Source organism: Copidosoma floridanum, unplaced genomic scaffold (assembly GCF_036245765.1).
Source record: "Copidosoma floridanum isolate Cflo_tuat_1 unplaced genomic scaffold, Cflo_Japanese_pri ptg000019l, whole genome shotgun sequence".
NCBI classification, from domain to species: Eukaryota; Metazoa; Arthropoda; class Insecta; order Hymenoptera; family Encyrtidae; genus Copidosoma; species Copidosoma floridanum.
In genome coordinates this window covers 21,104,888-21,132,804 of record NW_028321896.1, presented here as the reverse complement: position 1 = coordinate 21,132,804, position 27,917 = coordinate 21,104,888, and the positions used below count along the sequence as shown (strand labels likewise).

The 27,917-nt window shown below is 40.0% G+C and overlaps 5 protein-coding genes across 6 annotated transcripts; 3 read left to right on the top strand and 2 right to left on the bottom strand.

The window, feature by feature from the left end:
• The first annotated feature begins 249 nt into the window (after positions 1–249).
• LOC106643613 (uncharacterized) lies at positions 250–3,875 on the top strand. The gene is made up of 6 exons (XM_014358822.2): positions 250–546; positions 2,231–2,647; positions 2,994–3,251; positions 3,438–3,503; positions 3,659–3,748; positions 3,813–3,875. Exons 1-6 carry the CDS (start codon positions 250–252, stop codon positions 3,873–3,875), a joined length of 1,191 nt encoding a protein of 396 aa, XP_014214308.2.
• Positions 3,876–5,680: 1,805 nt separating this feature from the next.
• On the bottom strand, positions 5,681–8,960 carry LOC106643647 (thymidylate kinase). 2 transcript variants are annotated; one of them, XM_089593131.1, is made up of 4 exons: positions 8,898–8,960; positions 8,664–8,791; positions 8,197–8,356; positions 5,681–6,210 (listed from the first exon to the last, which is right to left on the bottom strand). In XM_089593131.1, the coding sequence occupies exons 2-4, from the start codon at positions 8,785–8,787 to the stop codon at positions 5,862–5,864; spliced, it is 633 nt and encodes a 210-aa protein (XP_089449257.1). In that variant the 5' UTR covers positions 8,788–8,791; positions 8,898–8,960; the 3' UTR covers positions 5,681–5,861. The 2 variants fall into 2 exon arrangements, with proteins under 2 accessions (XP_089449257.1, XP_089449256.1); XM_089593130.1 differs by having other exon boundaries at positions 8,664–8,799; positions 8,898–8,954.
• A 1,368-nt stretch (positions 8,961–10,328) lies between these two features.
• On the top strand, positions 10,329–14,474 carry LOC106643635 (prolyl endopeptidase). Its single transcript, XM_014358847.2, has 11 exons — positions 10,329–10,680; positions 10,812–11,034; positions 11,154–11,377; positions 11,484–11,671; positions 11,818–12,043; positions 12,102–12,648; positions 12,728–12,841; positions 12,913–13,061; positions 13,146–13,358; positions 13,446–13,776; positions 14,341–14,474. Exons 2-11 carry the CDS (start codon positions 10,960–10,962, stop codon positions 14,401–14,403), a joined length of 2,130 nt encoding a protein of 709 aa, XP_014214333.2. The 5' UTR covers positions 10,329–10,680; positions 10,812–10,959; the 3' UTR covers positions 14,404–14,474.
• A 678-nt stretch (positions 14,475–15,152) lies between these two features.
• Positions 15,153–25,988, top strand: BicC (protein bicaudal C). Its single transcript, XM_014358845.2, has 14 exons — positions 15,153–15,310; positions 15,644–15,959; positions 17,196–17,236; positions 19,910–19,979; positions 20,203–20,282; positions 20,403–20,618; positions 20,957–21,217; positions 21,341–21,881; positions 21,971–22,393; positions 22,471–22,584; positions 22,668–22,936; positions 23,026–23,248; positions 23,336–23,455; positions 23,533–25,988. Exons 2-14 carry the CDS (start codon positions 15,719–15,721, stop codon positions 23,673–23,675), a joined length of 2,742 nt encoding a protein of 913 aa, XP_014214331.2. The 5' UTR covers positions 15,153–15,310; positions 15,644–15,718; the 3' UTR covers positions 23,676–25,988.
• On the bottom strand, positions 25,961–27,677 carry Pex2 (peroxisomal biogenesis factor 2). The gene is made up of 3 exons (XM_014358860.3): positions 27,578–27,677; positions 27,041–27,113; positions 25,961–26,959 (listed from the first exon to the last, which is right to left on the bottom strand). The coding sequence occupies exon 3, from the start codon at positions 26,847–26,849 to the stop codon at positions 25,989–25,991; it is 861 nt and encodes a 286-aa protein (XP_014214346.2). The 5' UTR covers positions 26,850–26,959; positions 27,041–27,113; positions 27,578–27,677; the 3' UTR covers positions 25,961–25,988.
• Between the last annotated feature and the right edge of the window lie 240 nt (positions 27,678–27,917).

Here is a 27,917-nt window from a genome sequence, read left to right as displayed (position 1 = left end):
CCGCTCTCCATTACAACTGAATCACTAATCGGTAACAATGGATCATTTACACTCGGGCAAACCTTGGATTTTTCGGCGTTGGGAAGAAAGAGAATAAAGTATCCGGAGAGCTTGCACCTCCCGAATCGGCTCTCTCCTCGAGCGGCCTGAAAAAACTTTGCTCGCCCCGTCTCCTCTCCGAGAGATCACACGTAGCGAGCCTACATATATGTATTGTATATATAGAGTATCACTGAAAAAATAACCCAGATGGAAGCGATGGAGGAGCGTCGGCCGAAGGAATCGGCGAAGCGGCGGGGCCGGGGCGCCGAGTCGGCGCTTTACGAGGTCGTCTGTCCCGCGGTGTACGTCATGCGGGTGTTTGGTCTCGCGCCCTACGCCTACCCGAGCGACAATCGGCCGCCCCTGCTGGGACCCTCCAACTTCAACTGCATCTACACCCTCGGCTGGATCGCCGTGTACAGCTACATCGTCGTCACCTCGCTCATACGCTTCGAGGGCCTCGACCGCAACAAACCCGTCCTCGGCATCACCGAGAACGGCAAGGTACACCCCCTACACGCGTACAAGCCAATGTATTATTTTTCCCCCTCGTGTATACATATACCAATACTCGCATCATCTCCCGTCGCGAAACGATCCACCGCTAAATTGGCGCCACGGCATCGCGCAAATATTAATACGCGTCTCAAAGAGCAACGAGTATACGTGCATGGTGTCGGAGTGGATGTATAGAGGTAACGCCCCGAGTCTGCAAGTATACTTATATGAATAAAAGAGAAAGTGAAGCGGAGTCGGGCAAGCAAATTCAATCAAGCGCGCCCTCGCTCGTGTATAACGCGCGGTTCCGTAATATTATTATTGAATCTCTGTCTCCCGTTCCGGTTGTTTACCCGTGCTCTTTTGCCTCCGACGCAACCCAAAAGCCCCTTTTAATACGTGTGCATCGTTCTTGATTCTCATTCTTTTTTTTTTTTTTTTTTTTTTTTTTTCTACATTCACGCGGGAACGAAGAGATTGCTCGCTCGCTATCTGTTTGTTTTATACATGTCTAAGTAATGGACGCAAAGTAAACTTTGTCGCATATATTTTTACGCGGTCCCTTAAATGTACACGTGTATATTATATACCCGTATGTAATACATACAGAGGCGCGCGTGGTTTCGTATATACATATCGTCTCGATTTATCATCTGTGTTGGGTATTTTTGTCGAACACTCGTATTTTTTTCCTCCATAAGGGTGCGTATGATTTTCCCTCGGGGGGAGAGACTACGCGCCCCAAGCCCTAAGAATTAATTTTTATTTCGGACGATAAACAAACACACCGTTTTCGTATGACAAATCGACGCGCGCAAGGCCAACTGTGGTATAAACTCTCTTACGATTTTAATATTCCCCACGCGTAGATATAGATACATACGCACGTGATGTTTTTTTTTTTTTTTTTTTTTTTTTTTCTCTCGAAACAACGGAGCCAATAGCACACGCATCATTTGCAAGATAAGATGATCTCATGCATATATGTATGTTTTCCTCCCGACTCGTAAATTACCATATACTGTGAGAATTATTTCTATATATACAAAGTCGTCCGTGCTCATCTGAACGTGAAGTGATGCTTATATATATATACATCACTTGTTTGCACCCCCCAAGTTTCAGTATACCTTTGAACTTGTACATTTAAGGTCGAGTGTATACTTATAAGTAGGTATATTATGTTACTTAATGAGAGAAGCGTCAACAGCCAACGCTCGTTCATCGATCACTTTTCTCTTCTCCAAACTCAGGAGACGTGTCATTATTATCGCTACACCCCAGCTCTCTTTCACGTATATGTACTCACTATCCGACGAAATTTTTTATGGATCGAATAACTTGGTCCAGCCCAGCGATCCCACGGGGAAGCATATTATCAAGTTTTTACCGAAATGTCCGAGTGGCTTATATACGTTGTTTGGGAGGCTCGGCGATGATTTTATAAAAACAAGAGAAGGGGAAAAAAATGCTTTTCAAACATAATATTGTGTGTTTTGAAAAAAACGGCCCAACTATTATCATGACCTTGAATTTGTATAATTTTATTAAATGACGATTTGCGCGCGTTCCATTTGTGTTGAATGCATACTCTCTTCAAATTACACATTTTGCCATTCGAATGGTGCACCTATGATATGTAGGTATGAAAAAAAAAAAAAAAAACATACAATGACGTTTGAAACACCAGCTGGTCTTGAACTACCTGGTCCTGTTGTCGGACCTCGTGCTGGGGGTGCTGTGGCGCGAGCAGTTCATCCACGTGTGGAACTCGATCGAGGAGTTTGACGAGTCCTTCGAGCTGGCCGCGGTGGTCCCGGGCACGTCCTCCCGGCGCAGCCCCATATTCGGGCGGACGCGCGTCTGGCTGTGGACGACCCTGCTCGGCACCTTCCTCGCCTGGCTGCTCATCAACCAGCTCGGCATGGTCGCCTTCAACGAGCCCTACCTGCAGAACGTCAGCTACATGATCACGTACGTCGGCTCCTGCGTCGCTGTGTTCAAGTTCTGCGGACTGGTCGTGCTGCTGGGCCAGCGCTTCCGGCACCTCAACGAACTAGTGCGCCTCGGAAGGCCCCTCGACCCCGGGACCGAGGCCTTTATCAAGGTACGTGCACTCCCCGAACGACACTTTTTTTTTTTTAATGGGGTGTACGGATAACCGAGTACAAATATTGCCTCTCACGAAATTCGGGAAACGCCACCCGTGCTCGGAGCTGGTAGACCTTTGAAATTTGTTTACGTAGCTCACAATACCTCCAAGGAGTACTTATTGTTGCTCGCGCTATCGCAGTTACTGCGTTAAAGATATTTTTTTTTTTTTTTGCGCTTAAACAAAACAGGTGGATATATACATTATACTTTTGGACTCTAAAGGGGTTGCTGCTCGGCACATAATTTGAGGTACAAATGATATAATGTTGTTCCGTTTGGGGGGTGGCGGGGGAGAGTAGAAGATCGAGACATCGTACAGTCAACTGGTGAGCACGAGCGAGGAGCTCAACGACATATACTCGTGTTCCCTGCTGCTCTTTCTCCTGAATCTCTTTTGCCACGTGGTTAGCAACATGTACTTCTTCACCATATGGACGATCGTCGACCCTACCTACCTGGAGAACCCAAAGGTCGTCTTTTGCGAGTTCAGCTGGCTGATCGTTTATCTCGCGCAGCTGCTGCTGCTACACTCTGCCTGTCACTACGCCTCCCTCGAGGTACGGTTTCCCACCCAACCCCCAACCTCCTACAATCGATAAGATCCGTCAATCACCCTCTGGCATTTCCAATCTCTTTTTCTCTACTCCTTGCCCCCTTTGCCGCGGAAATAAAACATTTTATCCGCACACGCGCGTGCGAGGTATGCGAGGAGACACACCACCGATTTTCTCTGGCTTTTTCAGGCGAATCGCATGGCGCTCGGCCTGCTTGGCTGGCGCAGGCACGTCTACAGGCAAAACCAACAGACCGTAATGATTCTTTTCGTCTCGACACTTTAAACCTCTCTCTTTCTCTCTTTCTCTCTTTTTTTTTTTTTCTTCTCCTTACACTTTACTTTCGTAGTCTAAACTTGAAATAATTAATCAAAAATTACTAGGTGTTTCATTATATGATCACGTTGCAGGAAATCAGTTCCACGTTGCACTTGTTGAACCGGAAACTGAGCTTCACAGCTTTTGGCTGCTTCAAAGTCGACCTGCCACTCTTGACGTCGGTAGGCGACACCTTTTTTTCTCCACAACCGTATACTTTTAATTGTCAACCGCGTCTCTTTTCAGACCATGGGACACATCACCACGTATCTAGTGATTCTTCTTCAATTGCCGGACAACAACTCATAAGTTGCACATCATCAATAAGTACCGTTGTTCAAATAACTAAATTACGTCTATTTATTATTTTATTGAATGCGTTACATATTGGCATTAAAAAAAAAATAAAAAATAAAAATTACAGCAATTGATTTATTTCTTGTACAAGAGAAAAAAGAAAAATTTATGATTAAATTACACCTTAACTTGTAAAAACAGCTGGCGAGTATTTTTTTTTTTTTACAACCATTTTACGCATTGAAGAGTCTATCGCTTTAAATTACCAAAGTTTACGGACCAGCGTAGCTGGTATTATAGTTGCAGAATTTATTTTTTCTACAACATGCGTAGCGAAATGTCGAAAATAAATGAGGGGAAACTTGTTGAAGCTTTTGGGATTACCTTCGTCTAAACTCAAGTACTACACTTTTCTTCGATCCTTTAAATTTTGTCAGGTTCGAACCGACTTTTTCACATCGAGGCACTTTGTACCCATACAAATACAACATTTGATTCTACCGGCCAAAAGAAAAAAAAAAAAAAATATGCGACAGAGTCGCTGAAGCAAAAAATCAATGTCCCGGAATAAAACAAATTCACACGCGCCGTTGGCACGTATATCACGTGCAGCGGGAAAAAAGGTAAGGCGTCGAACGAAATCACCCGGAATTGAATGAAAGTAAAAAAAAAAATGATTTTGGCGTTTCAGTTATCCTCTTCCTAACTTATTATTTATGAACTTTTATGTATACCCCAAAAACTTGGACCATGAAATTTGTGCAATCGGTAAAATCACGGCATGGCAAACGAACTCTCGTGAATATTTTTCCTCCTTTTCGCGTGCACAGGGAAGTAGGCATCGCGCATACATGCACGCAGGATACTTTACGAGTAGCCCCTGCGCGTGCCCGGCGTCCCAAGATGATTACGCCCAAGTTGGAGAACCCACTGCCTCCCTACGTCGCGTGTGCACCGCCTTCCGGAAGATTTAATGGAAAAAACGCGCTCCTCCACCTTCGAGGATTCGAGGGCGAGGACCATCTCATCTCGCCCAACCCCATGCATCGTATGGGTGCTGTGCGTGTAAGTATTGTATAGGGTTTATTAGCGCCGGTGGACTTTAATTCAAAGTAATCGGACGTGGAGTAACGCGAGAAAACAGGATAGGTGGTGCTTCTCCTTCGAAGCTTCGGGGGTCGACGAACCCAGAACTCGGGCTGTTACTGCTTATAGCCGCGGATTTCGCGCCCCAAGCGGGAGGCAAATTGGGCGGATGCCTTTCTCCGTCTCGTCGCCCAAGGGACATTTTCCACGTCTTCCCCACCGACAGCTTCTTTCTTCAATTACTTACGCCAAGTGGAAAAAAAAAGCTGCAACTCGTTGGTTCGGGGCAGGGTTTTGCAACGCTCGATTTTCCTGCTTCGTTAACCCCAAGCCCCATCGGCGAAGGAGAGGGAGTTGGCGAAATTCGATACTAATAACTTTTGCCAAGGCGATTCTAATTAACCGCTCCGCAAATTAGAAAAGCGTCATGAAAGCTCGCGCTAATGAATTTCGAGGACAAAAGAGTTTCATTTTGCTAATAGCGCCCCCCACGGAAAACTCCTTATACATACGTCATTATTTATGGGATATTTTGACGAAACAGGTGCGAATAACCAAAGCCAATGGTATTTTATCAAATTATTATGTCGATGTGTATTTCGTCATGATTGAATCGCATACAACCTGTAGGTGTGATTATAATCATTATATATGATATACAGTTTCGTTTGTACACTGTAACTATACGGCGTGAAAAAAAAAAAAAAAAAAAAAAAAAAATACAATATCGTTTCAAATCAATGTGATGGTTAAAAAATATAATGAAAAAATTGTACATTTGTCGGTGCTCCAAAGCAGAAATTACCTACTCGTATAACAATTGTAACTCTTGTATATACTTATGTCGTCAACTATAGATCTGTCGGACGAAAGAGATTCCGAATGATATACTTAGAAAAAAATTCGAAAAAACTACAATTCGCCGATCGGCTTGTCATTGAGGTCACGGAGGACCGTCTCCACCGCCTTCAGGACGCTCGCGTGGACCTCCTCGGGGTCGCAGCAGCCATCGACGCTGATCCAGGTGTCGGCGCATGTCTCGGACTCCTCGAGTTTGAGGAAGTTTTGTTTGACCTTGCGCTGCGTTTCGGCCCGCTCGAAGCGCTCGGCGCCCCAATCGGCGCGCGCCGACTGCGCCTCCTCGGTCACTTTGAGGAAGACCACCAGGTCGGGCTTCGGCAGACCCCTGTCCGGCACCTGGCACTGCTCCAGCGGCCGGCCCGTCGTCGCTGCGTTGTAAGCCGCCCCCGAGGCCGTGTACCTGAATTACCACACACGTATATTAATTACCAATTCCGATTTTTCGCTGTCGAGCCAATCATCGAGCAGATACTGGTATATATGATCGGAAGTAATCAAGCGTATACTTTTACACATACAGAGCTGATGGGGAAGAAAAGATAATCAAGTTCTCGTGTTTACCTCTAGTTAAGTACCTCGGAAAAGACCGAGGGAATCGAAAAACCAAGTTTCGCGCGGTGTAAGCGCCTCTGCCAAAAGAATGAAAGTATAAGAGGGTAAATCGCTGCATATACACTCCGTTTCTATTTTATATTTCACTTTTGCTGGTATTACGACCGTTTGCGAATTTGTGGGGGGGGGATATATATATTTTGCCATTTGTCGAGAAGACAAAGTGCGGTGGTACGCTCAAGTGTCACACGAGAGCGGTTTCTCGGCTCCGCCAACAAAAAAAACGAAACAAAGGAGCATTGGCGGATTGTACGTGCGACAGAGTGACGCGCCGAGTGCCAGGGTATATACAAAACTTTGTCGTGGTTATTGGACTGGGCGTTAACTTTGAATGAAAAACAATGACACCGCACGAACTTTTTTCAAGCGGATCCTCCTTCGCCGCGCGAGATTTTCGAGGTCCCTCCCCGCGGCCGCGCTCGGCGGTGACTTTCGTCGACGCTTACACCGCTGGAAAACACAAGTTTCCTCAAGAAAATTGACCCCCCCCCCCACACCTACAGTTGGGAAAAACTTGGCTAAACTACTTATTCTCGCGAGTGGCTCCGGTTTTTTTTTTTTTTTTTTTTTCATTATAATGCGAAAATCATCCCAAAACCCATTAGCTGATGTATTCCGTTGCTCTGGAGGAAGAATTCAAACAAGTATAATGGTTTTGTTGAATCGATCGATCGCGAAGAGAGGTGCCGAAATATTTTGGGGTTGATTTGAATAAATTTGCTCCTCGGTTTTAATTAAATTTTTTTTTTAGGGGAAAAACAATGAAATTCTTATACAGGGCTGGTCCATTCGATGTTATTCAATTTGCGTTTCTATGCGCCTCGGAAAACTGGGCAAAGGTAACATAAATTTTCCCTTGGGATGAGCTTTTTCTCGTCTTCCTCTCATAAACAGGAAAGTGGAGGCTTACACGCGCCCGTTATTTACGTACATTCTTGCTTTGCACCGATCGAAACTTTTCCTGGAAAAATTTATTACACCGATGTGTATCATCTTGAAATCACTTTTCCGTGTTTTGATCGGTTGGAGTCAAATATTTAGATTATTGCCTCCTCGCTGCGGCTCAAAAATACAATTCAGCACATCAAATGGTAGAACATTTATAATAATATTTCATACAGTTCAGTGGATTTATGTTATTTTAAAAGAACAGTTTTTGTCGGTGTCCGAGTAATTTGCCGAACCGATCACAATTCTTCAAAAATAAAGAGAAAGCAGGAGTCAATAAAATTGGTTTTTTACCCATACAATGAAATTTATTTCCCACAAAATACAAAAAAAAAAAAAAAATAGTACTATGCGTAAAAATTTAAATCAAAGGTTAGACCGATGGGCTGAGCACTTTGAAGACTTTGAATGACTTATGAAGTCTTTTTCAATGATTTCAAGAGTGCGCAGCCCCTCGGGTTGGACAAAGCGGTGACTTTATATATAGGGTTCAAGTTGCGATCGTTGAAATCATGACATACGTATGGTAATGAAAAAAAAAAAAAAAAAAACGGGAAAAAATATGTAGAATGGCTATTAACAATGCCCGTCAAAATGTGGCAACAAAATCAAATACCAACAAATATGATAAATAAAAAATGTTAATAAAAACCGGTTAGAGAAAACTTTGTGATGGGTTTTTTCAAATGAAATTCTTAAAGACAATTACTAATGATAAATGTACTTTTTAAAAGGTCCTTCAGAATATAGAAAAAATCAGACGAAATAGAAAATGTAGGATAAAGCATAGAAAAAAAATTTTTTAACGTCACTGGCGAGGACTGACCTGTCGACAACGAGATTCGTGCCTTTGTTGAGGATCTCGTAGATCTTATCCTTGAACTCCCATCGATTGACAGAAAACAATAAATGCGCGGCCTCGATTGGTAGTTCTATTTTTTTTTGCAGATATTTATCAATTATCTGTCCGCAGGTGGTGTCTCTGTCTGGGGAGATTGAAAAAATTTCAATTTTTTATTTTGGTAATTTTTCATGGGCAAGTCTTTGAAGTTTTTTTTTTTTTTTAAGCTTAAATTAGGTCAAAAATAAAATCGCAATGACATCTACTGTTCGTCGCTGAAAGCGAAATGTGAGGTTTCTGAATAACCGACCATCACTCGACAATCAACAAACATTTTATACATCAGTTTTTCAAGTTTGAAATACATAATTTATGAAAACAAAGATTAATAATACTGCATGCTTAGATAAAAAAGTGGAATAAATCAATAAATTATAAAAAAAAAATTTTACTCGGAAAGGCGAGGGTCTCAACGGGCTTGGAGTGTTGCTGCAGTGCCTGGAAGAGCTTTTTTACCTGCGTCGACTTTCCCGCTCGATCCGGTCCCTCCAAAACGATAAACGCTCCTCGTGGCATGGCTCTGATACTCTTGAGTGAGTGTAAAAAATACACATGCATTCTGATTAAGACTGAGTCAACGATAACAGGGCAGGTAGGTACAGGTGGATGTCTTAATTTTTACTCACCAATGGAAATCTTCGCCAAAGTAAAAAGTGATTGTGGCTTTTCAATAGTGGATACACTTTTGCTGCAAAACTGCTATTATTTAGCAGTAATCTAATGAATTTTAATTCAAGAGTCCGTGAGGCAAGAGAAAAAATTGTTACTTAAAAATTATTAAAATATATCGTTCTAATCAGCGTATTAGCTCCGAAATGTCAAAAGTGTTAATGACAGGCTCTGATGACAGCAACCAATAAACATTTTTTCACATTTCGCAACTGCGTCCAGCTCGAGTGTCGCAGTCGTATGATATCGATATGATGTTCGGATTTTAGTACTGACCTCTTGTGGCTAAATTGATAACACTCAACTTACGAATCAAATTTATAAAATATAGGCATTTACCATTTTACGTTGCAATTTTATAGTTTTATTCAACAAAACAGAATCCAATACTTTTGAAAAGTGTATTGCCAAACCTGAAAATAAGACGTCAATTTTGTTCGTTTCTTTATTTAATTATTTATTTATTCGTTGCATAACAGTATATATATAGAAGCATCAAGATAAAAAAAAGCCCAAAGCAGGGAAATAATTTTTTTGTTTATTAATTATCATCGAATGGACAAGAAGAATCACTTAGAAATTAAAATTTTAAAAGAATTCTAGGATATTCATAAAATAATATCCAATTATATGTCTCATTGACAAAAAAATGCATATTCATGCGGAGCACAAATCCGATGATTTAACGAATAATGTTAAAAATGATGAAATTTCAAAAATTGGAGTAAAAACAAACGTATGTGGATCAAAATTTTTTTCAGTTGACAAGCTATTTAAAAATGTTGTTCTGAGAAAATTTTGAGATTATTGGAAATCATGTATATACTATCATAAGTACTCATAAACAGTATAAAAGTATTAATTATGAAACAACTAGAAAAAATTACCCTGAAAGAGCGTAAATAATGAAATAAAACAGCCATTTTTCAAACAATAACAGCATCGTAAGGTTTGGAAAAAATACGTTGAATCAGAAAAAATTTAAGTCCTGTACATATTAACAAACTAAGTAAGTATATAAATCAGCCAAGAAATTTATTTTGCAACAAGATTTCCCTCGACGGCTCGAATACAGATATATTTGGAGACGTGGAGCTCACTTTGTCGGTACATTCTACGCGCTCAATGTATTTAGTCTTATCAACGTAGCTTAGTAAATCCTTTTAAAAAAGTTCCTTTTTTTGAAATAGTAAGTTAGTAGTTCTTTTGGGATTCTGTTTTGTCGAACATTCCGTTTTCGTACCTCCGCCCTGACTTTGCCCAAGTGAAATGTTATTTTGTTGTTAATTATTCATCTATTGTTTTTGTTATTAATTAATTGTAAGCAAGTAAGAAAGAGGAAGAGTATAAGAGGCGCTTATTTTATTCGTAGATCCAATTTGAATTGTGCGTGCCTAACATTTGTCTCTACTTTTAATTAGCCATAGCAAAATATATTAATAAAGTAAGAGAAAGACAGTATGGAATATTGTCTCTCTTGCATTTACGCGATATTATTTTTACGTGAGGGTGGCGGGGAATATCCAGAGAATTAATCAAACGCATGGACGGCCGTACGGTAGTTGTGTCGCGTACCTACTACATCTATTTCAGCTTTTGACGTATCGCTTCCTTATCGATATTGGCGACACGCCCCAACATATAGCACAAAAGTGTATGCTAACCTTTTCATTTCCATCTCGTATCATCACCTTTTGCAAACTGGAAATAAGGAACTTGTAACTTTTATATTTGATACAGGTAAATATACAAGTATAGAGTTATTTCACCCATGGTGAGAGTGTAGGTGTTATTAAGCTCCAGTAATCAACTATCTTATAACCATAAGGTCTAACCCCCCTTCCGCATATATATAATCGCTACCTCTCTAGGAAGTGATACACAATAAGTACGAAAGCGTTACTTCGAGGCCCGGTGTTTCGCGGCCTCCGCGAGTTCTGCCCTGTCATCTCCAGACACCTGTTTTCGTCCACGCCCTGTAACCTGCATCCTCGAGTCATCGGTGAGACAGTAGCCAAAATGACTGCCCAAAAGTTCGTTTATCCGGAGGCTCGTCGAGACGAAACTGCCATCGAAGTCTACCACGGAGTAAAGGTGAGTGAAAACAACTTGGTTTTTTTTTGTTCGTAAAAATTGTATGCTTACGTGTCATTCCTCGACTTGATACCTGCTTACTAGCATTTACAAAAAATTTGAATTGGGCACTTTTCTAGGTTGCCGACCCCTACGTGTGGCTGGAAGATCCGGACGCCGAAGAGACTAAAGCTTTCGTCGATGCTCAGAATGCCTTGGCCATACCCTTCCTGAATTCCTGCCCAAAACGCCAAACCATTCATGATCGACTGAAGCTGCTCTGGGACTTTCCCAAGTATTCTTGCCCCACCAAAAAAGGAGATAAATATTACTTTTTCATGAACACTGGCCTACAGAACCAGAGGTATACCTAGAAAACTTTTAACTTAACCATGTATTATACCAAATACTTATCCTTACTTCTACTGTGATTTTCAATTGGCTGCTGTGTTTTTTCCTTTTTTACGTAGTGTACTCTACGTTCAAGATACCTTTGAGGCTGAGCCAAAAGTTTTCCTCGACCCAAATACATTATCTGAGGATGGAACAGTAGCTGTAACCAGTGGCGAATTCAGTGAAGATGGTTCGATTTATGCCTATGCTTTATCTGCCAGTGGCTCTGATTGGAATACTATTCACTTCATAAATACAAAAACTGGTATAATTATTGTTTTACCTACATTCAAATCATAAAATAATTTTAAATAGTAATTCTGTACTATAATATTGAAATTTTGAAAATTGTCTTGTCTATCCAATAATTATATGCTTGTTAAAAATATTTTTTTAATTTATTCCTTGCAGGTGAAAAATACCCCGAAGTTCTGGAAAAAGTCAAGTTCTCGTCGATTTCTTGGACCCATGATAATCTGGGTATTTTTTATTCTTGTTTTCCTCATCAGCAGGAAAAGCATGATGGTTCAGAAACTTTTGTTAGCAAAGATCAAAAGTTATGCTACCATATAGTTGGAACATCCCCAGAAGAAGATAAAATAGTAGCGGAGTTTCCTGAAAATCCGTTATACAGATTGTAAGTAACACTAAATTCATACATTCTGTCCAAAAATTAATGGCTATATGAATTTTAGGAATGGACAAGTGACAGATTGCGGAAGATGGTTAGTGGTTACAACGCGGTTGGAGTGTCGTGATAATCTAGTTTTCTTCACAAAACTTGACCCTAAAAAAAAAATTGATGGAAAATTAAATTTAACCGAAGTGGTTGGAATTTTGGAAGCTGATTATGAGTATGTGGCTAACCTTGGTACAAAAGCCATTTTTAGGACAAATAAAAATGCTCCCAACTACAAGTTGATAGCTATAGATCTGGAAAACTTCAAAGAAAACAGTTGGGAAGAATTCATTCCAGAACATACACATAATGTTTTAAATTGGGCCTCAGCAGCAGACAAAGACAAACTTGTTATTTCATATATGGAAGAGGTTAAAGATGTTTTAGGAGTGTACAGTTTAGAAACTGGAAAGTTACTTAGACCGTTACCTTTAGACGTAGGAACTGTGGTTGGCTTTTCTGGAGACAAAAAGAACTCTGAGATATTTTACCAGTTTATGTCTTTTTTGACACCTGGAATCATTTATTCATTGGATCTTCAACAGGATAAAGAAATGCCAAAAGTAATTATTCGATCTTCTATATTATCTAACTTTTTGTCGTCAAATTGTCCTTGTAACAATCATGGTTAACAAATTACAGGTGTTCAAAGAAATTAAAATCAGTGGTTTTGACCCAAGCCAATACCAAACGAAACAAATTTTCTATTCCAGTAAAGACGGAACCAAAATTCCTATGTTTATTGTGTCCAAAAAAGTAAGTTTAAATCTATTTAACCAAAACTTTTGGAGGAAAGGAGAAAAACTAATAAAAAAATTTTATTTTAGAACATTGTACTAAATAGTTCACCACCTGCTCTTCTTTATGGCTATGGAGGTTTCAATGTTAGTCTCCAGCCTGTATTTAGCATCATGAGACTAGTATTTTTGCAACATCTTGACGGTGTCATAGCCGTGGCGAATATTCGCGGAGGAGGGTAATTGTTGATTATTTAATAATATTGCAAATCCTCGAAAAAAAAAAATCAATTACTGAATAACACGATTTACGCACTTTTCAGAGAGTATGGTGAAAAATGGCACAATGCTGGGCGATTTGGCAACAAACAAAATTGTTTCGACGATTTTATATCGGCTGCTGAATATTTGATTGACAACCGATACACGTCATCAGACAAATTGACGATTCAAGGTGCTAGTAACGGAGGACTCCTCATTTGTGCTTGCATCAATCAGAGACCTGATCTTTTTGGTGCAGCTATCGCTCAAGTTCCGTTAGTAATTTAAAGTTTCACTTTAAACAAACAAAATAAATATCTTTTACCTGTTCTTTTTCTTAAACTTACTTTTTATCTTCCTAGAGTTACGGACATGTTGAAGTATCACAAGTTCACGGTGGGATATGCCTGGAAGTCGGATTACGGTTGCTCGGATAAAGAAAAGGATTTCAAAGTTCTCATAAAATATTCGCCCATACACAACGTAAGAAAGCCAGACAAAGAAGGAGTGCAGTACCCAGCTACACTGGTGATGACTGCCGATCATGATGATCGCGTCGTACCTCTGCACAGTTTGAAAATGATAGCAACGCTTCAGCACGAAATTGGTAGCTTGCCGCATCAAACGAAACCCCTACTTGCCAGAATTGAAGTCAAGGCAGGCCATGGTGCAGGAAAGCCAACAACCAAACTGGTAAGCTTTTTTTGAAACGCTCTTATTTCTTGGCAATATCGTAACAAAACTTGCAAAGCAAAAAAAAAAAAAAAAAAATTGAAAATTATTGAAGTATAAAAACAAACAGATCCATATAATACTCAAATAAGTTATTCAATGCATTAGAAAAAAAATTTTCTTTAGTAGATTTGAAAAAAAAGCCAACAATAATATAGAGCGTTAAATTTTACGCGATGTCATGTCATGTAACAATTTTTTACGTAAGGAGTAACGACGTGCGTTCCCACTCTTGAAGTTTGATGCTCTTTATTTTCATCAGTTTTTGTTTCGTGAAAAAAGTAAGAACACATGTTCAATATTTTTCGATTATCAATGTGACGGGCTTGATAAATTAAAATCAAGTTGTCAGCAAATGTGCTCAAGTAATATTGAAAAACTTTTTTTTTTTTTTTTAACTATAACTATAATTTTTTTTATACTATGCCCTTAATCTGGTTTGTTACGTTATTGCAGTAGACATTTTTTTTATTTAAAACAACTAATGAGTTGAAAATGTTTTCTCGTTTCTCCAACTTTCCATAGATTGAACAAGCTACTGACATTTTGTCCTTTGCGGTGCAAACATTAAACCTCGAATTCCATTAAATGGCATTCATCAAAGTCAGAGTAAAACAATACTTAATGCTTTTGCATTTAAAATAAATTTTAAAATAAAAAATAAAAATTTTCTATAAATCACCGTGTTTTTCTTTGACAATCCTTTGAGACATTTTTGATAAAATATTTTACAAATTTCGAGAAAATAACTCTTTTGAAAAACATTTGTCTTTTGAAGTCCGCGTTTATCAGCAATCGCATGAAATGTAAAAATTAGTATTTAGTAGAATTAAAAACTATCATGACGTAACAAGTGCTCCTCTGAAAAAGGAACATGACCTTTTCTACCCTCGTACCCAGTCCGACTTGTAAAAAAAATCAAAACACGTGACGCTCGTTAGGGAGCATTAGCGCGACAGAGGGTCGTCGGAGATGAAAAACAACGCTTTGAAAATCTTGCTCGGGCTTAAAAGGTATCCAAAGACCAAACGACCCAAGGACCTTCAACGGCAACTCGGCTGTTTGACAACAGACTCTCTCCCTCCGTCACTACCACCATCATCAATCTCAGAGGGCAATGACCAGCGTCTTCGCATCCCCTTCCAGTCATCCAAACTTACTTGAACAAAATTTCCAAATCCCATGTTGTACCTACCTGTAGAGCAAGGTCGGGCTCAGCTGATTGGTCGCCGCTCGCGCGAGAGCAATTGACCTGCGGGGGAATAATCGGCGGCGATCCTCGACCACGGCGTAGACGAAGGAGCAGCCAGCCTGGCGCCCATTCCGCATCCCAACGGCGAGAGCTGCACATCGCCGTGGGATTCGTTAACCAACACTCGACTGAGCAACACTCGAGGATCTGTTGGAAGAGAGAGAACGCGCCTTCTATTCGATCTTTGCCCAAGTGCGTTGCAAGTTCGAGGAGGAGGAGGAGCTGCAAATCAGATCCATCGAGGTATTTTTTTTTTTTTTTTTTTTTTTTTCTTCTTTCTCGCTTTTCTTCAGTGATCAAAGCTCAACTTTATTTTTTCCAACTATATTTTTTCAAATTTGTCGTCGTCGTGCCACGATGCTCCTGGGATTTCAGAACCACGTGCTCGGGGTGATTTTTTTTTTTTTCCTGGTATTCCCACCAAATTTTTATGCGTCGTATTTTATTACGTAATTGCAACTGTGTGTTTTCAAACACGATAAAACGTAAATTCAACTCAGCGCTCGACGATCGTTCAACCCCTGTGAGCGCGACGACGACTGCAAAGTCCACGATTAAAATGTTGCTAATCCGTAGATTAGCTGTGAGACGACGGAAAGACTTTGAGCAGTTAAAGTGGCAACAAACGACGAGCGGGACACCTCTGTGGACATGCGGCCCAAAATCGGCAGTGAGCTGCTGTTCCCGAAGGAGCGCAAGCTCACCGAGACGATGTCCGAGACTTCCGAGGGTACGACGACGACAACTACGACCAGCGTGTCCGGCAAATCGAGCATCGACAACGCCGAGGAGATCCGCAACCTCGCGGCCATCCTCGACATTTCCAACCCCGATGATCTGGAACAGGAGAGGTTCCGCGTCGATCGGCGCAAGCTCGAGCAGATGCTGCTCGGTGAGTACGATCCTACATCGATCCTCGTACCTTTTTTTATTTTTCTACATGGCCTCGAACTAATTGTCGCGCCGTTAGGATCATTCGATATCAGGTAGACGAATTTCTCTGAATTTCGCAATTTTAAATGTTTCGGCAGTACACGTACGTTATACATCCGTCGATCTTGATAAAAGTTCAAATATGAGCGCACAAGTGTGTGTAAGTGGAGTAGAAGAGGCCCAACTTACACGTTGTCAGTGGTGTGTGTATTTAATTGTATGCCTTGGCCTGTTGTTGGTAAATAAAATTATTCGGCACCGACTTTGCGCGCTCGTACAGATATGATATATTATTACCCATGAATTTCAAGAGCTCGTCGGTGTAACTATACTGATTTTCGGTCGTTATTCATTAATGAGCGTTAAATCTTTTAGAATCTCAGCCGAAATAGCTCTTTCGTCTGGTGAAATGGTCTTTTTTTTTTTCAAGCAGTGTTATTTTTCCCGTTGGGAAATTTCGTGCTTTTAAAGTGCCAACATCGTCGTTGTTTCGTACAACTTTGTGGATCATACGTGCATCGAAAATGTAATTAGATAAAATATCGCGCTCGCTGATGTCCAACTTTATCCGATGAATCATTGAGATCGACAGAAATTTAATTTTAAATACACTCGAGTAGAATAATTTGTTTTCGTCAACCTTCCGACGATAAACAAGCACCCGAACTTTATAAATATACAGAGGCACGCATGGAACAAGCCACACATGCTCAGAGAGTTAGCGCGAGCGCGTACACTTTTGATATAAAAGCTACGCAAGGCTTGATGTTTTGATACGGAGTCATTGACCACAACCGGGTCTGTGCGTGCAATTTTCGAAAGCTCCCGTTGCGCAACATTGCCATGTTGTACTCATAAGTTTTAATAAACAAAACATTTCCAGTGGGTTTGTTTTGAAAAAAAAAAAAAAAAAAAAAAAATTTGATTTTACGATAACCTACAGTTTGATTTTAATATTACGTATGAATTATCTACTGTAAATCCACAATGCAGAGTCAAATGGAAATTTTTGGCTGTTTTGTCATTTATTGCAACCAAGTACACACCCACACGCTCGATCCCTTGCGTAAGATTAGAATGTCTCGAAGAGTACAAATGATTTGGAGTGTATTTCGCGAAAAAAACGTTTATCAAGTTAAATAATCTAACGCTATATACCCTCTTTTCCATGCCACCTCTTTGCCGACTTGTGCAGGCGACACCGAAGGCGAGACAGCCGAGAAGTTTTTCCAAAAGGTGAGTTATTTCAAAAATTTTTATCTACTTTTATTTTTTTTATTTTTGTTTGTCAACAAAGTTCGAGCCACGAGGCTGGTTACAGAAAAATAAACGCGTCGTGTACCTGCAAAGTCGTGATAGGTTGCCGGCTAGCCAGTCGTGCTCTTGTGTTATTACGATAAGTTGTGTGTCTCGTGGTGTTTGCACTTGTGTGTGTGTGTGTGTATGTATTTGTGTCGTCAAGCTGATCGTGTATATATTATTATATCTATATTATATGCTCGTAAACGCGTGTTGCATAAAAGACCCGATGCATAAATACTTATACCTATTTACTGAGCAGCAGCGATATAGAGCTGGAAATACTTACGTAAAATCCATGTACGCACTTATGGATCAACAAAATTATTTATTTTTTAATTTAACATTTTAAATACTTCATTGTATTAACGATGCGCTTTTTTTTTTTTTAAATATCACCATATACAATTATTCGTTGAATATAAGTATACATGCATTCGTTGTTAACAATTACAATTTAATGATAAACGAACCCCATCGAGTGGGTGAAAACTTTTCATTCGAACATAACAAGGTATACGTTTGGCCCTGTTTTCCCCTGATGCACCGGTAATCGTATGTGAGGATGAATTAATTTATTATTTTGGAAAACAGTTTATCGTTACCTGGTTCTTATTTCTTCGATACTCACTGGTTGAAAAAATAAAATAAAATCATTGGTTTGGATAAACCATCAATAGCGCACTGTAAACCATAGTTACCCATTAGCTCTTTAGGGCTAAATGCAATTATTTGTAAATTTTTGTTGATTCATCGGTGCGAGCGAGTAGGTATGGATATTACAATCACACAGCAGTGTTGCTGTTCGGGTGGTTGAGTACACGGAACATGTATACTCTCACACGAGGCATATCGGTACCCATGTGAAACGAGCAGAGAAAGAGAGCGAGAGATGGTCCACCGGGTGGTGATTATTTATAGGGCCACCTTTAAAAATATACACGTACCACCCGGCCGAGGCCGGCACGCGGCCCCACGTGTGTACGGATACATACACGCGTACGCGCGTGTGTGTACGTAATTACACAACTCCGGGACGCGCGAGGTCCAGCCATTAGCCGGTCGGCGTCGAGTGAGTTATAGTACAACTGCACCTACCGCGCGCGCTCATTGTACATATTATTATCTTCGGCTCTCATATGACAACGAGGCACATGGCGAGCGATTATTAAGTGTGGGGCCGCGACGCGATGATCGCCGTTACACTTTATACGTGACATATTATCACTTGGACTGCTGCTGCGCCGCGCACTATATACTTACTTGTATACCTACCGGTGCTGTGGCTCTCTTCGCAAAGTGAGGCGATAACAACGTATACCTATATATAACCGTCACGCGCCGATCTGCAGGGACTCTCGTCACTCGCGACTATTGTCTCCGGGTGGAAAGTCAGTCCGTTTCCATGTCCGTGAGTTTTTTTTTCCCCCTTTTTTCCTTTTTCCGTTCGCGTTCATATACGCACACCTGCCCCTGTACGCGTTAATAACCGATCCATTGCATTACGTAGCATCGGCTAGTGTGCCGTGGCGCGTCTACGAATAAGTATATATACAGAGACACTCGATAGATAAGAGCCATACCTATATAATAATATCGGCAGAAACATAAGTTGGGGGGAGAGGGGGGCAGCATGACCAGGAATGATTCAGTAGCAGCGGTTCGGAGTGAAGACCGGAGGGGCTCGTCGCGCCGACTGCAGAGGCACCACCACCACCAAGAGGTTCGCCCCCTGCACTTTATTGCTCTTTTCTCTTTAACTACTCTGTGTGTACACCATGCACCGACATTTGCTTTTTTTTATATATTTATGTATATTTATTTGCCAACTATATATTGTATACTGTCGCTGCAACGCTCGAGCCGTCCTGTCTGGCTGTGGAGGGAGCAGCGCGATCGTTATGCAAGCTCCGGGCCCCTTTGTTGTTCCGTCGTTTAATTTGCCCGGTTCGAGTATAAACGAAAGTTTATCTAAATGGGGAGTGAAGACTGCTCGTTTAAATTCGATTAGAAAACTTGACGAAAAAACAAATTTCAATAGTCCCCGACACACTCGCTGGCGTTGGTCTCGTTAGAAGCACGAGCTCGTGATGAAATCAACATGGTGGGTGGGATTTTTTTTTCTACTGTTTGCCATTACTACCGGTCAAACCGACCGATTTTGTGACGCGCACCCGATCGTCGGGGTTTTTTCCCCTCAAGAATTACCCTGCGTGGTGCGAATGAGCTGCGGCAAGCAATCGCGCAAACTGCCCGGTACTCGCAAGGTCTCGCGCCGAAGAAAAAACTGGATGTGTAATTTCGAGATACGAGGCTCGGATTTTCCCGAATCAAAAGTCATCGGCACGTGTTGAAATTCAACTGATTTGCTCGATGGAAAACCAACCGCGGTATATTTATGTTGCGCGCATCGCGAGCATAAAACATCATATATAGATGCGATCGGCAGTGATGCACCGCACGCACCACCGCGATCTAGGCGGACTACTGCTCGGTCATTCCCGTATGTACCTACCTGTACCCATTGTAAATCTGATGGATGATGACAATGATCGTGGAAAAAAGCTCGCCTCTCGTTAAATTGCCGATCTTTCTCGCTCTCTGTTGCAGGTCATGGAGGATACCAACACGTACGTCACGTGGCCGTCGAGGCTCAAGATCGGCGCCAAGTCGAAAAAGGGTAAAACTACCAAACGATTGCGCGCTGCACGCTCTCATTATTTCTTCACTTTCTCCCTCTTCGCGGTACTTTATCTTATTATTTGGAGTATAGCATTCTGCACTCGTTATTTCTACTTATCGTATCGCTTACGAGACTCTTTTTCCTCGTGTTTCCTGAGCTATTTCGATCTTCCGCGGTAACCTTGAATCATTTCCCGTAACACGTTGATTTCTCGTCGCAGATCCGCACATCAAAGTTTCCGGTCTTCCCGACAACGTTCGCATGGCCAAGGACCAGATATCGCAAGTCTTGGACACACGGGTAAGTACTGCTCTCTCTTTGTTTTTTGGCATATAGAGTCCCTGCTTTGCTACCCCCCCCCCGCCACCTCGTATACGCTTACACAATAATTGCATGGCTCTTGATTGTTTGAATTTTTAGCAAAACAACCGAGTGACGATGAAGTTGGACGTCAGCTATACCGATCACTCCCATATCATCGGCAAGGGCGGACTTACAATCAAGAAAGTCATGGAAGACACCAACTGTCACATTCACTTTCCTGACAGCAACCGCAGTAACCACCAGGAGAAGAGCAACCAGGTGTCCATTGCCGGTGATATGGAGGGTGTCGAGAACGCTCGTGCACGCGTCAGGGTAATCAGTTTGTCCCTTGTCTACTGTTTTTTCATGCACCGCTCAGCTCGCGGCTAAGTTAACGAACTATCATACTTGTACCATTAGAAAATACTTACGTTCGAAGAATAATACAAATCTTGGCTCTATATTTATCAACAGTTGGCTTTTTTTTTTTTACTCCATACTTGATACTACATTTTCCGAGCTACAGGCTTAGAAAGGCATTTGATTAATTTATTTTTTATTTTTTACTGCTTGCCAATCATTTTTCTGATTAAAAAAAAACACAATTATGCACGTACCGCATAGTGACGGTAATGATGATTTGGTTTGATTTACAATTACAATTTTAACAGGCTCTCACTCCTTTGATCTTTTCGTTCGAGCTACCCGTGATGGGTAACAGCTCGCAAATTGCCGCCGCGGCTGGCAATACGCCCTTCGCCACCTCACCCTACGTCATCAGTATTCAAAAGAAGTATAACGTCCAAGTGATGTTCCGCACACGACCCAAGCTCCACGCAACGCTGGTCGTTGTCAAAGGCTGCGAGTGGGAGGTAGCCAAGGTCAAGGAGGCCACCGTCCTTCTCATTCACCATATGTGCGAAAATCTGGCGGTAAGTAATGAAGATCCCACCTAAAATCAAGATTTTTTTTTCCTGAACCATTTTTGTGACTTTTTTATGTGAAAAATAAAAACGATTTGAAATGATACTAATAATTGTTATTGATTCCTTTAGAGCCAGATTCAAGTGCAAATGACGATGGAAATCTCGCCGCAACATCACATCATCGTTTTGGGCAAACAGAGCAACAATCTCAAGTCTATAATGCAACGCACGGGCACTCAAATCATGTTTCCTGACGCGGGTGATCCGAATATTCCGAGCCTCAAAAAGAGCAACGTCACGATCACTGGCTCGATCCACAGCGTGTACACGGCGCGACAACAGCTCATAGGTTCCCTGCCACTCGTCCTGATGTTCGACTTGACTGAAAAGTCGATGAATACCGTCACGACGGACGACGTGTCGCGAATGATGCAGACGCTGGACGTCTTCATAACCGTGCGACACAAGCCGAAGCAGAGCACCCTCTCGATCGTCATTAAAGGCATCGAGCGCAACGCCAGCAACATTTACGAGGCCAGAAGGCAGCTATTGGGCTTGGAAGAACCCAAGATCGTCGCCGATATACCACTGGGTTACAACGTCCCAAATCCAATGAGCTTCGTTTTGCAGGGAGGCTCCATTCCACTCGGGCCTTTCGCAGCACCCAACGGTTCGTGTTGTGCACTCCTTGACCTTGATATTTACTAGTTCTCCGTTTTCAATTTAATCGTAAAAAAATGGTCATTTCTTTTATTTTAGAAAATTTGCTCAACAACTGTAACATGTCCAAAAACTTGAGCACATCGCCTTCGTCCTTTTCTCACCTGTCCTCGTCACCAGGGCCGATGCACACAACATCTGGGAACTTTCCAACCTCCTGGGCCTATGCTCCATCGCTCTTCTCGCCCACCTGTATACAGCACAATCACCTGACTCCACCGTACGCTTACCCGCCCCATCTCAATCAACTACTAACGCTGCAGCACCAGCAGCAGCAACAACAACAGCAACAGCAGCAGCAGCAGCAGCAACATCAGGTGCTGCATAACATGAGTAAAGGACTGATGGGATTAGGCTCGCAGGTGCACGCAAACGTGAACGGCCTGAGCAGCGCGCTCAACAGCGCTTACCTCAATGGCATGCGAACTAGCATATTTTCCAATGATGGCAAAGATAGCAGTGGTAGGTTAAAAAATTGTTATGTGAATTCGATGGAAAGAAAATATTTTTAGGTGCTCACAAAACTTTATTTATTTCAGCATTTTCATCGATAAGTAGTGTGTCGAGTTCGCTATCAAGCCCTGCCATGAGTCCGCGCAATATCTCGCCGATTGATCCAACTTCTGCTTGCTCCGATGTGAGCACAAACTTAGGTAATGCCAGAGTAATTGATAAAAGTTTTCCGATGTAACTCGAAAGTTATCTATAAAATTATAGCTATTTCAATTTCTTTTAGATTTATCGAATGTACTGTCAGAATTGACTCTTGCCGGTAATTCTCGAGCTACGGGCAACGAGAAACAAACGACGCAGCCAGATGCGCAATCAAATTCGCAAGACTTCAGTGCAATGACGTTCGACTACGAACAGAAAAAACTTATGGCTATCAAGGCCATACAGACCAAACCAACTGCTAGTGATTTCCGTGTTCCAACCTCCGTTTGGTCTGGATATGGATTAAGTCAAACAGTTCCGTCTATTTCTTCTACAGTTGATAATAGCGATGTAAATACAAAAAATAGTTGATTGAAATTTATTTCATTAATTTATGTTTTGGTATTTTTGTTAATTTAACCTTTTTCAAATAAATGCAGGGTTCGTTGGGCCAAACGTCATCGTTATGGAAAGACTCGACGACTTCTACCCAAGACTATGGCGTTACTTCCACCAAAGACGAGACTTCGAATTCTAAAATAACCGGCACAATGTCTAATTATATCGAAAACACATCAAATTATCAATTAAAAAAAATCACTACACAGCAGCACTCGGACCTAGCGAGCATGCTAACCAGTGCTGGGCTTGAAAAGTATATTCGTAAGTAAATTATTTTGTGATTCGACTTGTTGGCCAAAAATTAAATTTAATTAAACTTCTAACCACAAATTTGAATGTTTGTTTTAGGTTTATTTGCCTGTAACGAAATCGATATGACTACTTTCCCGTCACTCACAGAAAAGGATCTCAACGAAATCGGTATTACAGCTTGGGGTGCTAGACGCAAAATGATGCTTTTGATTTCAGGTTCGTATAATATTGGCTACTACTTTTTAAAAATATCAGCAAAAATTGTCAACCTTTTTGTCATTTATTTTATGTAGAAATGAACAAACGAAGCCTGTTTTCTGGTAGCGCAGCTCCTGGAGCTGAAAGAAAGTTATCGTCTCTAACATCGTCAACAGCAACAACGGCAACTTCCCCAACTCCCGCTCGCAAATGCAGCATCGAAAGTAACAAGTGGTAGAAAAAAGTTCTTCCGTTTGTTATGTACACACTGTGGACATTGAGGAGTATCAAATTTATTAAGAGTAGCCGCGTAATTTTAATTTTCGAATGATGTTGATATTAGGAAGTTTGTTGACTTTGTTATCGCATGCTTCAAACATACACTAGTCCAACAAGTATCCTACGTTGTTATATACTTTTTTTTTTTTCTTTTTTTTTGCTCTTATTTATATTATAGGTATATGAAAAGCAGTGCCCAATTGGTGTGAGTAAGGTTGAAGTCGCAGAATAAATTACTTAATTTTCGCTCACGTATGTAATATGCGTGCAATAATCGTGCAATTTTGCACGTTTATCAAATTGATAGCGCCGTGCATTTGTATAATAGCACACCGAACGAAACGAAAAGTGAAGAGTTAAATAAAATAATTGTTCTCGACGAGTCGAGAAGGAAAGTAATGAAAATTTACAGAAAAAGCGAATGCACTGGCAGCTTTCAAATAAAAGAAACGTCGAGGAAAAAAATGCATGTCCCAAGAGAGATAAAGAGAGAGAGAGAGAGAGACAAATTTCAATATAAATTTAGGACTGTGAAGATGCCGTGTGATAAAAAATGTTTCTATACATACGTCTGTCTTTTTGCGTATACTCCTAAACGTTAGCATTATTTCTCAAGTCTTGAGGGTCGATGTATAATTATGGTGATAATGTGAGTTGAGATTTTTCATGTCTTTCATATATTGAAATGAAATGAGATGAAGGAATAAAGTAAAAAAAAAAAAAAAAAATGGTCTGTCAGATTCCAATATATCGATTAGAGAATGCATAGTTATTATAGTGTGTTACCATGGCATTTATAATTGTTACTCTTTGAAAACTTATAGTTAATTACAATTCTGCATGTTTATGTAAAATCCCATATGGTCATGGAATAGCAATTTTTAAATAATTCATAAGTATGTACCTATAATTATGAACTGGAACTTGTAGATTTTTTAACTTGACCAAAGTAAATACTTCTTTTATCTCTTTCATTCACGTGCTCTCTACCTCTGTATCTCTTTTGTTGTACTTTAAGAAGCGTACCCGCAGCAACACGCTCAGCGTGTATTTACGTATATTTATATATTTGCACGTAATCTCGTTATAAATTGTTAAGTTTTTAAATATATTTTTTTCATCTTTTTTTTTGCAAATGAAATGTAACGTTAGGTAGGTCTCACGTTGTCAATATATTATTGTCAACCGGAAAAAATAAATCGCAGTCGTAAGGAAATCGGTCTATCCTTTACACAAAATGCAAATCATGAGAATAATTAAAAAATTCCGGGAGCTTACCTAACGAACGATTTTACCGCTGAGAGTTGTTGACTAAACGTGTATAGTTTTAAGCGTTGATTATTACTGTTGAAAAAATCGATTATGCTGATTTCTATAAAAATCCCGTGCAAGCTCTTGTTCATTACATGAAATGTGTCTATGTGATTGTTTACGGACGTACTATTATGATATATTCTCAACGATTACTGTACTTGTAAAAGAGCGTCGGAGACATTTAGTGAACACTGCTACTAAACTCTCGTCAACCAGTAATCTAAGTAAGATGAATTGTTCAAGTTTTATTGCTTCATTATGCGCTAACTACGATCGAATGGTAAATTAAATATTAGCTTCAAGTTCCGATTACATTATTTAATTTATATTTACTGAGTGAGAAACTAAATACTTTTCATAAAATGTCTGGGTGAATCTACTAATCGAGTAAAAAATGTTTGCATCGGATAATTTTAGAGTCTACCATTTGGTATTTAGAATAATTAATTATATTTATTGAATATTTGTTTCAACTCAAATTCAAAAGTTATTACAGCTATAAACTTACTTGATCTGATTTTGTACATGATCGAATTTTTGTTATTTGTTTCCAACATTTATTCTAGATTTGTTAATAGTAAAAAAAAAGCCATTTAGTGAACAGCAAATAGAAATTATTTTGTAAAAAAACTAGATATCGAGTAAACAATATATTTTTTAATGAAAAAAAAAACATTCAACTCGAAGTCAGCGCATTTTGAAGGAAAAATATTTTATAAGATTTAAGAATATTTTTAAAAAAATAATACGCCTAATGAATTTAGCTAGCTCTCATGATAATTGATTTATAGTTATTGAAGTGTGTGTGTGTTTTTGTGAGCGAGCATGCTAATCTATACATACTTAATTTACCATTATACTTTGCTAAGAATGCAACTACTTTGGTTTAATGTAAGTGAAAGAAAATGCATTTTTGTAACATTATTTTTTAATAAACTCAAGAATTTATACAAAAGTATCAAGTGTTTAAACAAGATTTTACATTTTTGTAATATAGTTCGTTATTGCAGAGGGGACATGTGTATGGATCCATTGTTAAAAACAATGCCTCCAAGCAATAATAACAAAAAACATGGGGACATCCAGCCCACCTTGGAAAAATTGGTAATTGATGACAATAAGCGCACAAAGCATTAGATTCAAGCTTATATGATGTAACAATCGTGATTTCTTTTTTCTTTGGCACCCACATGTCATTCCACAATCTTTGTATAACTTTCAAATCTATCATTGGTAAGCCTATGGTAAACAATTCTATCAAGCCATGCCACAGCAATTCTCTTGTCATGTAAGAATATCCTATAGAACGAGGCCTATTCATATCTGAAGAGTAATTACGTAGACCCAAAATTTTTTCCACAAAACGTGATTGATTCCCGTAATATAAAAAGAAAAAGCTCCATATAAAATTTAACAAATGCAAAAAATTATCAACTTGATCGACATAACCTTTGTATCTGCTTCTTTGATAAGCCGTTGGTAGTCGCGAAAAAATAAAGTTTTCATTAATAAATCGTTCCCTCAAGTAATTTGGCACTGAAGAAAGTACAAACAACAGCAGAGCTTTTCTTCTATCCAAATTCTTGTATGACAGATTGAGTAGCTGTTGTCCAAAGGTTGTGCTATTTTTTTTTAACGAGTAATTCCATATGAGGTACTTGACTAGAACATCTATCTCTGGTTTCCATTTGACTGCTTTGCCGGGAGCAAAATATTTCGTTACTTCTTCTGCCTGGCCTCTCAGCACTTTATAAATTTCGTTATCAAGTTGCACCGCATCCAACTGATTAATTCTAGACACAAACTGAGAATCCGACATATTGACACTGAAGTATTATTACAGCTCCAAATCTACTTCGATCTTTGATTTCGTTTAAGTATATATTATGCACTTAACACATGTATTATTGTATCATCTTTTGTCATCAGCTACAAAGTAAAAAGTAAAAACTATGAGAATTATTAATTTGTATTGTCAGGAAAACGAAGTATAAGTATAACTACATATACCTTCCATGTATACAGTTTTTATAACTGAGCACTTGGTTGTTTTTTTTGCTGATATCCTTATAGTATCCGCAATCTGTCAACATCAAATGTCAAAAACTTGCAGGACAGCAGAAGCACCCGCAAACACGCGCGCACACACACGCGGAGTGGTGGAGTAATAAAAAAAAAGCGCGCTCATCACGCGCGCGCAAGGACGAATTGAAGAGATAGCGCTAGCTTTGAAAGGAGAAAATATATAATATATGGTTTCTATACTTCTTCTTCACACGAACAGCTTGGAAATGCTTCTTACATTCACCATAAATATATTTAAAAATTGAAACAAGACACGTAATTAATCATAAAACTGTGCTAGCGTCATTCGAAGCTATTTATTTCGATAAAAACAACAATGTTACTGTAAAAAGCAAAAGTTTATACACTGCAATATAGTTATGAATATTTCGTACGTTGAAAAATCATCGACTACCGTGCAGATTGATTAGACGAAAAATGACGGGACCGTACACTTTGTTCAATAATATTAATGTTACATACCGATGAGTAGAAGCAACACTTGAAAAAATGGAACCGAGTTTGCGTTGGGAAGCCGAGATGACAGTGACCAAAGTTGTCGGAAATAAACGCATGAAATTGAGATTCTCCCAAAAACAGGCACCGCTGATCGACCACACGGCAATTTCCTTCAGATCTACTTATGCACAAAACAATTAATGAAGGATAGTTAATCCTTGCGGATACAAAAAACCATTTGAAAGTCGAGGTTCGAGACCGCCAACGGCAACACGCATGCGAGTCGAGTCGAGAGAGAGCCGAAACTGCTGATTCGAGACTTTCGAGAGTTGTGAAGGAAAAAGAGAGATAGCGAGCTTATTCT

What these genes read in the sequence shown, in the direction of transcription:
- Pex2 (XM_014358860.3), bottom strand. Translation starts at nt 26,849, where the DNA reads ATGTCGGATTCTCAGTTTGTGTCTAGAATTAATCAGTTGGATGCGGTG.
- BicC (XM_014358845.2), top strand. Translation starts at nt 15,719, where the DNA reads ATGCGGCCCAAAATCGGCAGTGAGCTGCTGTTCCCGAAGGAGCGCAAG. An exon ending in GCTCGAGCAGATGCTGCTCG is followed by an intron (nt 15,960 to 17,195) that starts GTGAGTACGATC and finishes CGACTTGTGCAG; the next exon opens with GCGACACCGAAGGCGAGACA. An exon ending in AATGATGCTTTTGATTTCAG is followed by an intron (nt 23,456 to 23,532) that starts GTTCGTATAATA and finishes TATTTTATGTAG; the next exon opens with AAATGAACAAACGAAGCCTG.
- LOC106643613 (XM_014358822.2), top strand. Translation starts at nt 250, where the DNA reads ATGGAAGCGATGGAGGAGCGTCGGCCGAAGGAATCGGCGAAGCGGCGG. An exon ending in GCATCACCGAGAACGGCAAG is followed by an intron (nt 547 to 2,230) that starts GTACACCCCCTA and finishes TTGAAACACCAG; the next exon opens with CTGGTCTTGAACTACCTGGT. An exon ending in ACAGGCAAAACCAACAGACC is followed by an intron (nt 3,504 to 3,658) that starts GTAATGATTCTT and finishes ATCACGTTGCAG; the next exon opens with GAAATCAGTTCCACGTTGCA.
- LOC106643647 (XM_089593131.1), bottom strand. Translation starts at nt 8,787, where the DNA reads ATGCCACGAGGAGCGTTTATCGTTTTGGAGGGACCGGATCGAGCGGGA. An exon ending in TGAGACCCTCGCCTTTCCGA is followed by an intron (nt 8,357 to 8,663) that starts GTAAAATTTTTT and finishes CAATCTCCCCAG; the next exon opens with ACAGAGACACCACCTGCGGA. An exon ending in ACGAATCTCGTTGTCGACAG is followed by an intron (nt 6,211 to 8,196) that starts GTCAGTCCTCGC and finishes GTGGTAATTCAG; the next exon opens with GTACACGGCCTCGGGGGCGG.
- LOC106643635 (XM_014358847.2), top strand. Translation starts at nt 10,960, where the DNA reads ATGACTGCCCAAAAGTTCGTTTATCCGGAGGCTCGTCGAGACGAAACT. An exon ending in ACTGGCCTACAGAACCAGAG is followed by an intron (nt 11,378 to 11,483) that starts GTATACCTAGAA and finishes TTTTTTACGTAG; the next exon opens with TGTACTCTACGTTCAAGATA. An exon ending in GCGAATATTCGCGGAGGAGG is followed by an intron (nt 13,062 to 13,145) that starts GTAATTGTTGAT and finishes CGCACTTTTCAG; the next exon opens with AGAGTATGGTGAAAAATGGC.